The sequence below is a fragment of the Bison bison genome, unplaced genomic scaffold, assembly GCF_000754665.1.
Source record: "Bison bison bison isolate TAMUID 2011002044 unplaced genomic scaffold, Bison_UMD1.0 scf7180017864233, whole genome shotgun sequence".
Lineage (NCBI taxonomy): Eukaryota > Metazoa > Chordata > Mammalia > Artiodactyla > Bovidae > Bison > Bison bison.
Window position 1 is genome coordinate 4,792,156 of NW_011494805.1, and position 17,683 is coordinate 4,809,838.

The window sequence follows — 17,683 nt, forward strand, 5'->3', positions numbered from 1 at the left end:
TCAAGAGACAGATCAGGTGGTCTGGTATTCCCATCTCTTTCAGAATTTTCCACAGTTTATTGTGATCCACACAGTCAAAGGCTTTGGCATAGTCAATAAAGCAGAAATAGATGTTTTTCTGGAACTCTCTTGCTTTTTCCATGATCCAGCGGATGTTGGCAATTTGATCTCTGGTTCCTCTGCCTTTTCTAAAACCAGCTTGAACATCTGGAAGTTCACGGTTCACATATTGCTGAAGCCTGGCTTGGAGAATTTTGAGCATTGCTTTACTAGCGTGTGAGATGAGTACAATTGTGCGGTAGTTTGAGCATTCTTTGGCATTGTCATCAGCTTCTAACAAATAGAATGGATGTGATCAAATTTGACTTAGATGAAAAGGCATTCCCAGCAGGGTAGCAAGTGCCAGAGGCTAGAGAAAGAGATGGTACATTTAAGAAGCTATAAATCAAATGACTATTGAATTTAGAGAATGTGGTTGTCATTTAGATATGATTATAGGCCTGAACTAAGGTAGTTCAGTTAAATTCAGTTGCTCAGTCATGTCCGACTCTTTGCGACCCCCTGAACCTCAGCACGCCAGGCCTCCCTGTCCATCACCAATTCCTGGAATTTGTCCAAACTCATGTCCATTGAGTCGGTGATGCCATCCAACCATCTCATCCTCTGTTATCCCCTTTTCCCCCTGCCTTCAGTCTTTCCCAACATCAGGGTCTTTTCAAATGAGTCAGCTCTAGAGGCAGTGGAAATATAAAGAAGTGAAGAAATATTTAGTTGTAGAAGGGACAGAACTTGGATACTGAGTCTAGGCAAAGGATTGCCGAGTAATGGCGTGGTCATCTGAGTGGATGGTGGTCATTTTCACTTAGATGTTACAAAAAGAGAAAAGGAATTTGAAGCAAAGGGAAGTTCAGTTCTAGATATGTGTGAGATGCCTGCAGGCCATCCTTGAGTGAATATTTAGCAACCTGTGGGATTTATGAATCTGGAGCCCAAGAAGAGACCAGGGTTACCAGTTTGATTTGGAAATGATTGGTTTATGAGGTTTAGAGTGGACAGAGGACTAAGTGGAATTCTGCAAAACACAGCCCAGGAGCAGCAAAGAAAAAGGAGACTTGGAAACAGCCCGAGACCGAGTAGGAAATAAACCTGTGAACTGGTGGCAGCAAGGCCAGGGAACAGTGTTTGAGGAAAGAGGGAACCAGAGTCAAGTGCTTCGGAGGATACAAGACTTTGTAGTATCCGTTGGATTTAGCAACAGATGTCCAGGAAACATTTTTGGCATTTAGACATTTTGAATGATTTCTGCTTCTGATAATCTAAACAATGACTAGATCAAAGGATATTAAAAATTCAAAAAACTTTGATGGCTGTTGCCAAACTGCTTTACAAAAAAAATGATACTTATAGTCTACTAGAAGCATATAATCATGACCAGGAACCCTCACCACATCAGGACCAGCCTAGTGGCTAAAAGGTCAGCCCACCAGGCTCCTCTGTCCATGGGGATTCTCCAGGCAAGAATACTGCAGTGGGTTGCCATGCCTCCTCCAGGGAATCTTCCCGACCCAGGGATCGAACACAGGTCTCCTGCACTGCAGGCACATTCTTTACCGTCTGAGCCACCAGGGAGCCTACATCCTGACTCTATTTACCATGTTAAGTGGCCTTGGGCAAGTTACTGAGTTTACTTTCTGCTTTTACAAAATTGGTGACAATGGTTGTTATTATACAAATGGCTAAAGGGAGTTCTACGTTTAAAACACTGAAAGTGCCTGGCACATTGTAAGTGCTGTTTCCAAGTAGATAACTGGGTATTCTGATGTTTTCATATTCTGGAGATTTGAAAGGTGATAAATAATAATATCTCTTTTTTTTTTAGTCAGCTTTATAAAGGTGTGATTTGTTCAGTTCAGTCACTCCGTCGTGTCTGACTCTTTGCTCCCATTCTAAGTGTACGATACAGTGAGTCTGACAAAGGCTTGTACCTGTAACCACCACCACAGCCAAGTGTAGAGCATGTCCATCACCCCAAACAGCTCCCTTTTGCCTTCTCCCAGCCACCCCCCGACCTCCACACCCCGCTGAGGACCATCGCTCTGTTTTCTTTTCCATGGATTAAAACTCAGAGCTTCACGGGAGTGTGCTCATACAGAATGCGCTCCAGCTTGAGCTGCTTTCCCTCAGCAGGACATTTTGGAGACTCACGCCTGTTGTTACCTATATTAGTAGTTCATTTCTTTCTGTCCCTGATTGGTATTTCGTTTTGTGGCTGTACTTCACTTTGCTTACCCATTCACCTGCTGCTCCCAAATTTGGGCTTTTATTCAGGTACAAGTCTTTGTATAGAGGTGTATTTTCATTGTTTCAATTTGCATTTCTTTATTCTTTTGTTGACTCTTTAAAAGTTTGAAAACTTTTTTAAGGCTGTGAATTTTGGGGTGTGAAATGTGTCTTTTGTCTGTTTTAATTTGTGGTTTTAATGCTTTCTTATATGTGAGTTTTAATTATTGAAATACTCAAATCTTTATCTTTTCATTTTAATTTCTTCTGTAGATTTGACATTTAGAAGTTTTTGGTGAAGGAAATTTTTGATATTTTGATGCATATACATGTGTGTGTGCGAGACAGATCGCAGTTATTTGGGGGTGGGGGTTAATCAGTCTTCGGAATAGGCTGCCGGTCACAGTTACAAAGGAAACTGACATGGAAATGGGGTGTAACTCAGCCATCGGGCACATGCACTGTAATCCCTTTGAGATTTTTAGGTTCATTTTAAAATCTGACTAATGTATCCTTGAATGTGACAAGTCCAGGTATTCTGAAACCATTGTTTATCCTTTAGATAATAAGATTTTTGTCCATAGCAGGAGTTTTCTGATTAGCTAAGGGTTTGTGTCTATTAATAACATTTCTTACAGAAGAACATTTAAACCATTTTGGTTTGAAAAATTTCCAAAATCCATTACGTGTCTGCAGTTTAAAGCTGAAAAGACTGCACTTGGTTTTGGTGTAACTCAGATTAGTCATGATGAACATTATTCTTTGTATCCTTTAGGTGATAACCTAAGGATTATCACCTTAGGTTTTGAGGTGATAACCCCAAAGCTTTTCTAAGTGTGGTGGATTATTGCTGTGTCCAGTGGCCTCAGTGTCGTCTGCTTTGTGAGTTTTTATCCTTCCTATAATCTCTGCCACATCCTTTGATGGTTGTTGCAGTTCCTCACCAGTGTCCTAGATGGTACTTCCAGTTTTCTTGTGCACATTGACATTAAATAGCCCCACCATTAGGAATCATAGAAAAGGAATAAATAGGATCCAAATGAGCGAACTTTTTTTGAGTAGTAAAATATAGTTTTTTGCATCTATTTTTGCTTCTCCACAAGCCCTTTCTTCTACTTCATTGTGCTTGACTGTGTTCTGAAGTATTAAAGTTGCAGATAAATAAAGATGGTCCTTACATTCCATAATACATTTTTCAAAGGTGGGTGTTTTCTTACTATAAGTGAGAAACTGAATCAATAATAGTCATAATGACTAACACGATGTAATACTTGTGCAAGGCACTCTGCTCAGTGTTTTGGATATACTCATTTAATCTCAACATCTTAACTGCTATCTCACAGCCTAGCCCATGGCCCTGACTTCTTTGCCACTTCTACGGTTCCTAACTTCTAACCATTAGTTCAGTCACTCAGTCATGTCCGACTCTGCAGCCCCATGGACTGCAGCACGCCAGACCTCCCTGTCCATCACCGACTCCCAAAGCTTACTCAAACTCATGTCCATCAAGTTGGTGATGCCATCCAACCATCTCATCCTCTGTCCTCCCCTCTCCTCCCGCCTTCAATCTTTCCCAGCATCAGGATCTTTTCAGATGAGTCAGCTCTTCGCGTCAGGTGGCCAGGGTACTGGAGTTTCAGCTTCAGCATCAGTCCTTCCAATGAACACTCAGGACTGATCTCCTTTAGGATGGACTGGTTGGATCTCCTTGCAGTCCAAGGGACTCTCAAGAGTCTTCTCCAACACCACAGTTCAAAAGCATCAATTCTTTGGCGCTCATCTTACTTTATAGTCCAGCTGTCACATCCATACATGACTAACCATCAGGGTTATAAAAAATGTGCAGACGGAGAGCCGGGTGGTAGAATAGCAGATGCTGCCTAGTTTGGTTCCTGGTATAACAACGTAACATACATGAGAATTTCAAAGCATGCAGCTGGGGACTCGGGCGAGCAGTCTCTAGAACTGAGTCTTAGCAGGCTTTTCCTACTTAAATAGATATTTTATCAACTGTCTTCTTTTTCCTTTTGAGAACTCTTTGGTGACTTGCGTAAGACAGTACAATTAAGCTTCTTTTGAAAAGCTTATGCAGAGCCTGTTCAAACATTTTAAGAATTAGAACAAAGTTAAAGCTTGTGCACTTGAAAATATCATATACAGTAGCAGTTAGTTTGGGGTAGCGAAAGCACCGCAGACTTTTAAGGAGAGATTCCTTCAGGAAAAGGTCACTGATTGAAAACACTTGGATGCTTAGTGCTGGTTCTGGAGGGAGCGGTTTGTATCCTTAAAGTAAGTAACTTATTTTGTGGTGTTTAATTTCCTTATTGATTTAACAGCTACAGATGCCTTGAAAGCAGAAAAGCAGCCTCCTCCAGGAACTCTGTCCTTTTTGCCCCCACCTTCAGTAATCTCTCTTTTTTCAGTCTCTTATAACACTTCACTTTCCAGAACTGTTTCATTTTTTCAGCCTCATTCTAGAAGGTGGTAGCCATGGTCTCGAAGTCTTGAATATGTTTACACTTTTTTTTCTGGTCATCATTTTTAAATAAATAAATACATGGAAATGAAGATCTTTTGGCTTTTTCAGACCATTTTTATACTCTCAGTGAAACCATCAGTGGTACATGAATTGCTATTCAGTGCATCTGTATAGCTTGGGAACTTTTGACTGTCCACCACATGTATTTAAAGTCTTTTAAAATGATAGCCCATTTGAAAATATTTTGCCACGAATTTGTTTCATAAATGTATAATTAATGCCAAATTTCATCTGACTGTTCATTAGCCTTCTGAATCTGCTTCCTAAAAAAACAGGGAGAATGATACCTACTTTACAAAGCAGTTGTCAGCATTAAATTAGATAATATCTGTGAACGATCCTATTACACAATTACCCCATTACTGGCTTATAAATGGTTCTTAACTGTGGGTTGAAATCAAACATTTTACATCTCAATTATCTTTAACAGTGTTTGAAATGAGTAATCTTATCATGAGATAAAGCAAAATAACTATCGAATACAGTTGAAAATGAATTTGCTCAGGTTTTTAAAAAATTCTCATTAAAATATTTTATAAGCCGTCTTGACGCATCACTTGAGGTCCTCCTACCTTATTTTCAGGATCCCATCACTTGTGCATGTTTGTGTGCGTGTGTGTAGCTAATTGATGTTTTGTAGTGTTCCTGCTGCACGGTTTTGGTTTCTGGATCTGGACCTCCTCGCTGTAATGCTAGTCTCGGAAGCACAGCAGCCAAGACGCTGAGTGCACGCGTGGTAACAATTGTGGTCCTGGAGAGTGAAGTTCCTGCTTTGCAGATGGAGAACCTGAGAGACAGGAGGTTTCCGTAGTTACCGTGTTTATGTCAGCCCTTCTGAACGCAGCGTCAGGCTCCATGGGGATAACATCCTTGAGCAAATGAGCTGCAACTAATCCTAACCCAAATAAAGCTAGCCCCCATCTCTCCGACCCGAGTTAGCAGGGGTCTTACTGGAGTCATCTGCTAAAGTGAGGGGGTGGGGCCAGAACGTCCCTGAAGCCCTGTTAGCACTTACTCGTGATCTCTGTCAGCTCTCCGGGTTGTTTGACTTGTCCACCTCTTAAAAGCATCACCAGCTCTTATTTTGTTCAAACTATGGATATCACTTTGTTCACTGGTGGTGAGATTTTTAGAAAAAGATCTCATATTTGGAGGGGAAATCTGTGTCAAAGGGTTCTGTCTATCTGTCTGTTCTGAAAACTCAAGCATCTAGTAGATGCTTCCTTTATGGCTTATGCTCCCCTTACGGTCAGGTGTTACAATAGTAAATGTAAACTTTAAAAGTAAATTTAATGCGTTTGACACATGGGTGTTTATTCAGTGCTACAGGGCAGCATGGGATGAAGCCGCCCCTGTTTTGTTCTCTGCCTGCCCCTGTCAACATCCTGGCATTCTGCAGGGCCTCAGGGACATGCCCAGAAATGCCAGTGGCTGAGCCCAATGGGGCCTTAGTGGGGCCCAGCATTGCTGCTCCAAGGCTTCCCTACCTTGGGCTCTCCTAGACAAGGATCACACTTTCTCCTCTCAGCCACTTCTCTCCTCTCTCTGCTGGAGGAAAAGCACCCAGAAGGAGGTGCCTAACCTCTCACCTTATCTTCCGTCGTACAACCTCTCATCATATCTACTATCATATAACCGTATCTGTTGCCATATAACCGCTCACCATATCTACCGTCGTGTAATGGCTCACCGTATCTACTGTAGTGTAACCTCTCAACATGTCACTGTCATAACTTCTCACTGTATGTACTATCGTGTGACCTCTCACCGTGTCTACCGCCGTGTGACCTCTCACCCTATCTTCTGTCGTGTAACCTCTCACCATATCTACCGTCGTGCAATCTCTCACCTCATTTACTGTCATGTAACCTTTCACCGCGTCTGCCTCCCTGTAACCTCTCACCACATCTACCGTCCTGCACACGCGCGCTCCTGCAGAGCTCCGGTTGGTAGCGTGCCCTCTTACTGTCTAAGGCTGATTGCCTCTGCTCATCTGGTCACGTCCCCCGCTGCCCACCTTCCACTGTCTCTTTGGTGGCTGTCCCTTCTCTCTCCTGCATCACAAATTATCCCTCTCCCCCCTTGACCAGGTCATTCCTCTCAGCATCCTCACATGTGGAAATTGTTCCCTTTTTAAAAGGAAAGAGAGATGAAGGAAAGTGGAAACTTTCTGGGGAGGCCCCATAGTTTCCTGCAGCCGCTGCCCCCTTCTGTTCCTCTTCCCAATAAATGTCCTCAGAAGAGCTGTCCACTCCAACTTTCCTTTACTCTTGTCTTAATCTCTCCAAGAAGGCTTTTGACTCTGCTGCTGTCAAAACTGGCTGCAAGGTCACCACGATGTCTCCATAGTCAAATCCAGGGATGCAGGCTCGGTGAACTGGCTCCCCCTGCCAGCAGCCCTTAACACACTCACTGTTTCTTGGCTCTTGGCTTTCAAGACCCCACTCTCCCTGCTTTTCTTACTTCAGTGGCAGCCTGCTCCTCATTCCCTGGATCTTTAACACTGCCAAACCCAAGGGTTGGCCCTCAGACGTCTCCCGTGTCTATGCTCACCTCCTAGGCGAATCCAGTGGGTGCCAGGCTGTGTCCTAAAATGTCTTACTTACTGATGACTCCTGATACTGTACCTCCACTGGGACTTCTCCCTTAACCCACACACTTCTCATATCCAGTGGTCTTGATTTCTCCCCTGGGGTGTCAAAATGGCCAGAGCAGAGTTCCTGATTTCCAGCGCCCCAAACCTGCCCCTCCTGCAGCCTTCCTGTCTCCAGCTGCCTGCGTCAAAAAGGGAAGAGTCGCTGTCAATTGCTTTCTCAGTATCACCTGCTTACCGTACCTTCAAAACAGATCCTGGATGTCACCATTTCTCAGTCTCCACGGCCATCTCTTGAATGGATTGTCACCGCTGCCTTCTCACTGGTTTCCTTGCTTCCACCAGAGAACCTTTTAAAACATTGAGTCAAGTTCCCGTGTGCTCAGAGCTTTCCAGTGGCTTTCTGTTTCAGTGGGGGGGAAAGCCGGTCTTCACAGTGGCTGCACGAAGGCCCAGTGACATGGCCCCTGCCGCCTTTTCTTCCTTGTCATCTCTGGCTCCCTCTCCCTGTCTCTCCCCTCCCCCCCTCTCTCCCGGCCCCACCTCCCACCCCCCCGCTACTATTCCACCTGTCCTCCCCCGCACCTCTTCCAGGTGTTCCTGGGGTCACTGTCTTCAGTCCAGACTACTTTATCAGGGAGCCCTTCTCTGAAAAGTCTGTCAAATGCAGTACCGGCCTACATGCGTTCCTCCTACGAGAATACTTACATTAATACATGTTCACTGCCTCCCTCTTTTGAGGGCAGGGCTGTTGTTCTGTCACCACTGTATCCTCAAGACCCAGAACAAGCCTGGCACCCCGTGGGAGCTGAAGAAATGAATGAAGTTGGTGATGATTCGTGGTATGGGTTTATGAATACAAAGGTCTTGGATTACTTAATAAAATTAAGAATTTAATGCAACTTTTTAAAACCCTGCATAAAAAATATGATAGGTCCATATCCACGCCAACTCTTACCCTTGATCCCTTGTTTCAACCTGTATTTGATGATGAGGCTGTTACCAACATTTAAGTATAAATTACCTAGAGGACAGTGTGCTAAGATTATCCTGCATAGCCCCCACAATTCAGCATATGTTATCCCATTTTATGAAAAGGAAATGAGGTTTAAAAAGCCTGAAGCCAGTTGAAGACAGGAAGTGGCAGGGCTGGGTTGCATCTGGAGCTGGTGTGCCCAGCTCCAGAACCAGACTTCAGCTGATGCAGCTGCTAAAATAAAAGCCTCCTGGAGATCCTCTTTAAGTTTGGTCATTTGTATGTTTATATGCTTTAATAGATTTTTAAGAAATGATACTTTGTTTTGGGAATCAGGGATTCAATTTTGTAATTGTTCAGTCAGTCGTGTCCGACTCCTTGCAACCCCATGGACTGCAGCACGCCAGGCTTCCTTGTCCATTACCAACTCCCGGAGTTGTAATTGTTAAGCAGTGATAAATAATAATGGAGAAGGAAATGGCAACCTACTCCAGTCTTCTTGCCTGGGAAATCCCATGGACAGAGGAGCCTGGCAGGGTACAGTCCACGGGGTCACAAAGAGTTGGACATGACTTAGTGCCTGAACAACAACAAATAAACTGTAAATGAGATACTTTTCACAAATTTTGAACTAAACTTGAGATCTCATGGCTCTTTGCCTAGTGACCGAGAGTAGCTCTGTGACCTGGTTCATACCTGGTGAGCTGTTGCTTTGGTGTGTGAGTCCGTAGCTACGGATGACGCAGAGCTGAGAGTGCTCTGGCTACTTCTCAAGAGGGAAATGAGACATGAATTCACAACTTAAGATTCTTACAGTTAGCTTTGCGGCAGACGATTACTCTTGAGAAAGACAGCCTCACACCTCAGAACAGAAACTGCTGGTAGATGAGACAGGGAGGGAACCGCCTAGTACAGTGAAGAGGGTATGGGCGAAACTGTGGCGAGTCCTCTTCGTTTTCTTGTCTTCCAGAAGAGATGAGCCAAGTAGTCAGAGCTGGGGATTCAAACAGCCTTAGGCCCTGCTTCTTCCTTCTTTCTCTCTGCCACACCCAGTCACCCTCCTGGTCCGCTGTCTGAGGCACGAAACCCCTGCTGAAGACCTCAGCGGTTGGCAGCAGGCACTTGGTGTTTCTGGTGATACAACCACCAGATCTCACTTAGAGGTTCCAGAGGCCTGCGGAGTGAGCCGTTGTTGGTCACACTTGCTCCCCGTGGAAGGAAACAAAAATGCTTCCCTGGTTTTTGTAGGAGGAACTTTATATATATAGAATGAAGCAGTTAGTGACACCCTGGGGTAGCCAGTAACTAATCATCTGAGACTAAATTCTGTAGATAATGTACTGAACATTGTCAGTAAGGACATACATGTATTTTTTTGTTACTACCATGAATCTTAAATGTGACTCCACGTTCAAAATAGTCTTGACTAATCTACTCTGAAAAAAGAGCTTTCAGGTAACCTCTGAGGTTCTGTTTATACTGGTGGGGAACAAATGTCAGAAATGTGAGTGAGAACCAATTAGAGGAACTATAACAGCATTCCTCAATTCATTCATGACATGGTAGCATGAAGTATTTTTGTTGGTCTTACCTAATGTAAGTGAAACTACCAAACTTCTCTATTTGCTAGTACCACAACCTTGTGCAATAGGTTTTTATTTCTTGTCAATTTTATGCTTTGTTTTGGGATGGCATGATTCATTCCTCTATTTTCATTGAATTTAGAAAATGCAGATTGTGCATTTCAAGGTATTATACAATGTGTGTATAATTTAGAATTTTCTACTAAGTATCTTGACTTCATTGTTTAAAAATCGCTGAGATACAATTTAAAAAAAAAGTAACTAAGGCTGTCTTTAAACAAGACTGTTCTTGAACAGAGAAATAAGATAGGAAGTGACAAGGGCAGACAATTAGCAGCGCCTCTTAAGGATTAGCCCATAAAGTGATATGAAATATTCTCATTGTGTTCTTTTATTTTTGTGGGCTTTGTGTCATGACCTTTTCATTTTTTTTCCTCCATTCCAACATCTGCTGGCTTTTAAATGAAATCATTTCTTTGGTATTTTCAGTGTTTGATGGTTGCTTTGCACATACCCTGCTATTGTTCCCAAGCAACTGACCAGGTCAAATTTAAGACTGGGCTCTCATGCTGTGACCTTAATAACCAAAGCCTTTTTGGCCTTAAAATATGAATTGTAATTTATTTCTTTGTTCACCTCCCCCCCTTTTTAAACAGGCTGCAGATACTTTGGCTGTGAGGCAAAAAAGAAGAATTTATGATATCACCAATGTCTTGGAAGGAATTGACTTAATTGAAAAAAAGTCAAAAAACAGTATACAATGGAAGTAAGTTACAAACCGCTCTAGTCTACCTTTTTCTTCTCAATGCTCTGTGAACGCTGACCTTTCTGCTATGTATGTCTCCTGAGTCCTCTGTCCCAGCCATCTACACTGGTCACACAGCCCCTCGCATGTCCCTGCCACACCTCTGGGCTTCTGTGTCCCTCCTATGTGACACGGGATGGCCCCTGGCTCACTCCGATGTTTAAGTTACACTCTCACAGTTCAAGTCTTCTCCCTCCAGCTGCTCACTTGGTGCACACTGCATCCTGCTCTGTATCATTAATCCTTCTTTGCCCGGGTGTTCTATGTACTCACCTAATATAAACTCCTTGAAAACAGGAACTAAGTCTCATACATACAAGAATATGTACTTTGTAAATAATGATTGGTTGAAATGCATGTTGTCATTTGTTAACTGTTGTATGTTTGACTGTGACAAACATGTTCTTTTCCACAAATTTGCCCCCCTTATCCTTCGCTTTTCAGTTTATTTTAGCCAAAAATCCCAACAAAAGACTAAAAGATGGTAATCTGTTTTACCCGCATCCGAGTCCACATAATGAGACGACCAGTGTGACCATTCGACTCCGGCATCCTCTGGTGCCTCAGTTACCAGTCGACCTTCTAGAGACAAAGAGCACACTAGGACAGACTGAGAATTTTGTAATTTGGGTGTTTGTTTAGACAATGGTATGGTGTTTACGTTTTCTCAAGATTTTAATGGTTAATGATTTTAGAAGAGTGTAAAGATTTTTGTTTTAAATATATTTGGTGAGTTTTAACAATTTTTACTATAAAAATTAAGTGATGTTAACCTGGGTCTAATACTGGGGATATTAATTTTCATATGTTTTTAAGAGGTGTAGGTGCTGGCTGTAATACTAAAGAAGTCATAGATAGATTAAAATATCTCAAAGCTGAAATTGAAGATCTAGAACTGAAGGAAAGAGAACTTGATCAGCAGAAGTTGTGGCTACAGCAAAGCATCAAAAATGTGATGGACGACTCCATTAATAATAGATATCCTTTTGAATAGAAATCCTTTTAAATCTTTAAATACATAGATATAATATGTATTTATATATTCTTTCAGTCTGAACATCAGTTACTTTATTCCAGTGTTTTTAGAGACTTCAGTTTTGCAAGTGATTATAACATTCTTCTAATAATTTATATGAATATTTTAAAATGGTTACTTTTTCAAGTCGTATAGTACATCTATTAGCAAACAGATTCGTCTGTTGCAGATTCCCCTATATGTGGTCTACCCATTGACAGGATACACTACACTAGCTAACGTGTGCTTACAGGGAGTCTGCAAATGTGGAAGTCGTTGTTAAACCATTGTTCTGAACCTAAATCATTCAGTGTTTCAGAGTTTTTTAAAAAAGTAATTTTGGTTTGAAAATGAACTATCACAGGCCTGCAATCAGTCCAGGATACATTCTGCCTAATATTAACCCAAAGATAGTACTTTAGTAGAGGGTAGGGTTCCAAGGCTGGTTGGGATATCTACCATATTTGGGGAAAAGCATTAGTGATATACTCCATGTGTTCCTTATGACCACTGTGTTCTTTCAGATATGTGACTGTTGATTTGTGACTTACCCATACTCATATGGAACATTTGAACTACATTTATCTTGTACCACCTCTCATGAACTTCTGAGTGTGTATATAATTTTTCACTGTCTTGTCTTTTGTGAACAAGTCCATGATGTCATTTGTTATTTTCTTTCTAGAATCAGAACTCCTTAACAGTTTGATAATAATGGGGGTCTTCAGCTGTGCCTTGTGGAGCCCCAAGATTCCAAAAAAGCATTGAACTAGTTGATCACGCACTTTGCTGCACTGCTTGCCAAGATCGCGGGCACGCCTAGTTCCCTAAACCATGACCCAAGAAGAGTCTCGATGCAGCGACTTCTGTAGTTGACTCTTCACTCCCACCGACAGCATCCTTCCCCCATCAGTGTCCTTGCCCAGAAGCTCCTGTCTGCATGGAATGCGCTTCCTTCCCTCTCCCTAGAGTCCTCAGATGACACAGAAACACAGAGTGGCTCCTTCTTAGAGTGAAGGATGGATACTTCTCTCACGGACCTTTGATTGCCTTTTCAGACAAGACTTGTGTTCTTTTTGATCTGACCATGTGTGACAGTCCCTTCATGCATTTGGTCACTTTGGCCTTCAGATTTATTATCTTAATTTATATATCCAGGCCTTGATATAAATGTTGTTCCTTAACTCTCTGACAGTACATTTTCCTATGTAACTCATGAAGACATCTGTAATTGTTTTAATGGTAAGTACTGTTAGTAAATTTTTTCTTATGTTCTTCCTTTGATCAACGTATTTAGTGTAATGTGATTTAAAATTCCCCATGCAGTCACCTCAAGTCATTATTTTCTGTATTTGTGGACATTTTTTGGTCTCCCTCTATAGTGCTATGTGTTGATAGGCTGCTTTCATTTCTGTTCTCATGACAATAACTGCTTTTCCCAGGTTTCACTTCATTTCCTGCCCTGGTAGGTATAAATTCTGTGTGGGAGAGGCAGCGAAGACAGAGAGGAATTAAATAACAGTCTCAGAGTCAGAGAATCACAGAGTCAATGACTAAACTTGAGCTAGAACATGGTTATCATTGATGTGCCGGAGAAGGCAATGGCACCCCACTCCAGTACTCTTGCCTGGAAAATCCCATGGACGGAGGAGCCTAGTAGGCTGCAGTTCATGGCGTCGCTACAGTCAGACACGATTGAGTGTCTTCACTTTCACGCATTGGAGAAGGAAATGGCAACCCACTCCAGTGTTCTTGCCTGGAGAATCCTAGGGACGGGGGAGCCTGGTGGGCTGCCGTCACCAGGGTCATGGGTCACACAGAGTTAGACATGACTGAAGCGACTTAGCAGCAGCAGATGTGCTGTTAAATCTGGAAAATTATTCCTCACCTTATTCCATCCCCGGCTTCCATGTTTTCCCTTTAAGATGATATGCTCAGTTGCTCAGTCGTGTCCAGCTCTTTGCAGCCCGTGGACTGTAGCCCGCCAGGCTCCTCTGTCCATGGAAATTTTCAGGCAAGAATACTGGAGTGGGTTGCCACTTCCTACTGCAGAGGATCTTCTGACCCAGGCATCGAACCTGCATCTCTTGCGTCGGCAGGCAGGATCTTTGCCACTATGAATAACTAAAATGGAGGTGGGGGCTGAATTCCCATAATATATATAACACAAGTAAAATATGCATGGGCTATTAAAAGGACAGTCTTGTATCATGCACATACCAAAAAAAAAAGTTTGCCAAACGCTTTGCCAAGTAGAATCTGACTCTTAAGACTATGCTGGTTTTATACGTGGCCTTACTGCTCTATTTTGTCACCGTATTTCCCAAGCTTTCAAAAAAAGTTTGGGGAAATATTCTTAATGTTCAGCCCAGCAGATATTACTGTAGATGCTGGCTTCAAAAGTTCATGTAAGCTTAAGATTTCACTGTATCATACCTATTTAAGCAGTATAAATACTTAACTAAACAGTGTTATTTAACTAAGGCTAAAAGGAAGTTCTGAGAGTCTCAGACATGATATGAGCCTGAATGAAAGCAAAGTTAACTTGAGCAGAATTTGTTAATGAGAATAGAGTGAATACATTTACCCTGTTGTAAGATCTACTAACACACGTGTTTAGTTGCTCACTCGCGTCTGACTCTCTGTGGCCCTATGGACTGTAGTCCACCAGGCTCCTCTGTGCATGTAATTCTCCAGGCAAGAATACTGGAGTGGGTTGCCATTCCCTTCTTTAAGGGGTCTTCTTGACCCAGGAGTGAAACCAGGTCTCCTGCATTGCAGGCAGATTCTTGACCATCTAAGCCACCAGGAAAGCCCTTGAGGATTAAATGATGTTATATATATCTGTATCTCTGTATATAAAACTGATAGATATATTACCTCATTTAATCCTCAAAAACCCTGTGCGGTATCTGTATCTCTGTATATAAAACTGATAGATATATTACCTCATTTAATCCTCAAAAACCCTGTGCGGTAAGTTATGTCACCTCCATTTTACAGAATAAGAACCAGAGCCCAAGGTCACCAAGTCCCAGCATTCTGACTCCACAGCCCACTCTCTTGGCCGCTGTATTGCAAGATCAGTAGTGTTCCTAAAATGTAAAAATCTTTATTTCTTAATTTTTTTTGACCAGGTGATACACTTTTGGCCATTCAAGCACCTTCTGGTACACAACTGGAGGTACCTATTCCAGAAATGGTACGTATGTAGGATAGCTTTTGTTAAAATGGATCTGCTGTTTCACGAGGGACAAACATTTTCTGGAGCTGAACATGAGCTAATTGTAAACACTTTCAAGTTACTGCTTTTAAGTTGTCTGTAAGTATTCATATCTGAAGTTAGATGTCTTCAGTACTTTTGCAAAATTATGGATGTGACTGATCATTTAACATATTAGTTTTTGAAAAATCTTATTTGAGCTAGAAGACATCAAGGAATGAGTGATGATACAGTCAGTAACCTTAAAAAATCAGTTTGACCAATCTACAGCCAATATAACAATCCTGAGGAAAAAGTTCACTTTAAATATCAACAATAATATACTGCTTTAAATTAAGTCTTTTAAAAAACATTTTCTGGCTTATTGAGTCAAAGATATCTGTTGACTCTATGCTAATATAAATTTCACGATTTTCATTTTCAAATTTCCTAAAACAGATTTGAAAACTAACAATTTAAAAAGGTGGAAAAAAATTACTGTTACTTCCTATTACCTCCTTTGCTTCTCCCAGCCATCCTAGAAGTTCCTATTTAGGCATTTATAGCTCCTGAAGCCTCAGGATACAAATTACCTTTTTGAAATGGAGGGGATTTACATTTATATCTCTGTAGGAAAAATCAGTGGTCTTTGTGCTTTGCTGAATGGAAAAAAGTTTTGCCTTGTGAAACTTGCTGTTTAAGACCACATGTTGAGATGACCACCATAAGCATGGCTGCCGCCGCCAGAGAGAGAGCATTCCACAGCCGAGGGAAACGCTCTGAGCACTGCTCAGCACGGAGTGGGTCATTACAGCAAAAATAGGTGCCTTCCAGCATTCTACAGCTGGGAGTTCTTGATGACCAGTATTTGAGAAAAGCTTACTTTCTAGGGTCAAGAGCTTTGTAATCCTCAATATCCCATTCTACTCCTGGTCGCTACACTATTTTGATTTAATGACTTACTTTTGTTGTATTTAGTTAGTCCCTATAGCTTTGCCTTTCTTTAAATGAAAATATGGTAACACATTTATAGTAGACTTGGAAAAAACAGAACAAGGTTACAGAGAGTTCCCTCATGTATGGATGTTCCATTAGTTATTTTTTTAAGTAGATAAAGATTTTTAGTTGGAATTTCAACATGAAACTCTCAAGAATAGAATGCATACACAGAGAAGTAGAAGGATACGTAGTTGCCTGTCTCATTTTTAATGTTTCACGTTGGTTAGAGGTGTTAACCTTTGTTCATTTGTTTATGCCCAATAACTTCAAAGGGTCAGAATGGACAAAAGAAATACCAGATCAATCTAAAGAGTCATTCAGGACCTATCCACGTGCTGCTTATAAATAAAGAGTCCAGCTCATCTAAGCCCGTGGTTTTCCCAGTGCCCCCCCCAGACGACCTCGCGCAGCCTCCCTCTCAGCCTCCTACCCCAGTGCCTCCACACAAGCCCAGCTCAGCCGTCCAGAGCCTGCCTGAGCCACCTGTCTCTGAACGAAGCCAGCCTCTCCAGCACACGCCAGCCACAGCCTTGTCTTCAGGTGAGTTCACAGCCATTGTTTTCAAAAGCAGAGAAGAAAATATGAAGACTGCATTGGACAAGTTAGAGAGCATTTTTGAATCTCTCAGTTGTGATGTTATTCTCTTGTCTAGTATAGGAGACAAAGCAGTAAACCTAATCAACAAGTCATAATTTTGTGTCTCCTATGTGGCCAGCACTGGAATATGTATTATGAGGAAAATTTAAAAACAGATCCTGTCTTTAATTATATTCTGTTGTTTAGTCGATAAGTCGTGTCCGAGACGCCTTGCTACCCCATGGACTGTAGCCGCCAAGTTCCTCTGTCCATGGGATTTTCCAGGCAAGAATACTGGAGTGGGTTGCCCGTTCCCTCTCCATTTAATTGTATTACTACTACTTGTTTCATAGACTGTGTAAATATATATGTATTTACAGTTTTCCTTAGGATTCCATTTTGGAATTAAACCATATTTGTTCTTTTTGCTGTCAAAATATATAAAAAGAAATGTAAAAAAACTTTTATCACATTTGTTTCCAGCAGGATCTATTAGTGGAGATATCATTGATGAGTTAATGTCTTCTGATGGTAAGTAGTTTAAAAAAAATAACTAAACTTACATATTAATAATGCTTTTCTAGAATTTATGAGTGGCCTTATGATTTAAAAGACATGAAGAACCTGTATTTTTTAACTGCTTAATGTACTGTGATGGTTCATGAAAGTTATAGTTAAGTTATAGACATCATGAAGCATTTCTTTGCCTGCATTTTTATGAAAAATAACTCATAAGGGGATACTTAATCACGTTTACAGAATAAACTTCTATACTGTTGGCATACTAGCCCTTTTCACACCTGAAGAATCTGGCCAAGAAGAGTAAAACAATATATCTGAGTCAACAAGAAATCTGAAAACTTAGTTTTGTAAATATGCCCATCATGGCCAATTTCTGTGTTAGCCACATCATCTAACCAGAAATAATTCCTAAAAATCAGCTAATTTTAAAATTGTAGTTACTTTTAACAGTAACTCTCTGGGCCTCTGCTTCCTGTAAGTTCTTGGATTCCTAACACATACCCACGGCAGCTGTTAAATTAGCAAGCATTCTGCTGCTGCTGCTGCTGCTGCTGCTGCTAAGTTGCTTCAGTCGTGTCCGACTCTGTGCGACC

The 17,683-nt window shown here is 41.6% G+C and overlaps 1 protein-coding gene across 1 annotated transcript in view; it reads left to right on the forward strand.

Annotated features, from left to right (window-relative positions):
- E2F5 (E2F transcription factor 5, p130-binding) overlaps window positions 1–17,673 on the forward strand; it is a 36,060-nt gene extending 18,387 nt beyond the window's left edge. Inside the window, exons 3-8 of the mRNA XM_010846240.1 lie at window positions 10,628–10,737; window positions 11,593–11,754; window positions 12,990–13,033; window positions 14,929–14,993; window positions 16,265–16,532; window positions 17,055–17,673. Coding sequence (XP_010844542.1) covers window positions 10,628–10,737; window positions 11,593–11,754; window positions 12,990–13,033; window positions 14,929–14,993; window positions 16,265–16,532; window positions 17,055–17,107 — 702 coding nt within the window. The 3' untranslated portion in view covers window positions 17,108–17,673. The remainder of the gene's footprint in view (window positions 1–10,627; window positions 10,738–11,592; window positions 11,755–12,989; window positions 13,034–14,928; window positions 14,994–16,264; window positions 16,533–17,054) is intronic.
- The last annotated feature ends 10 nt before the right edge of the window (window positions 17,674–17,683 follow it).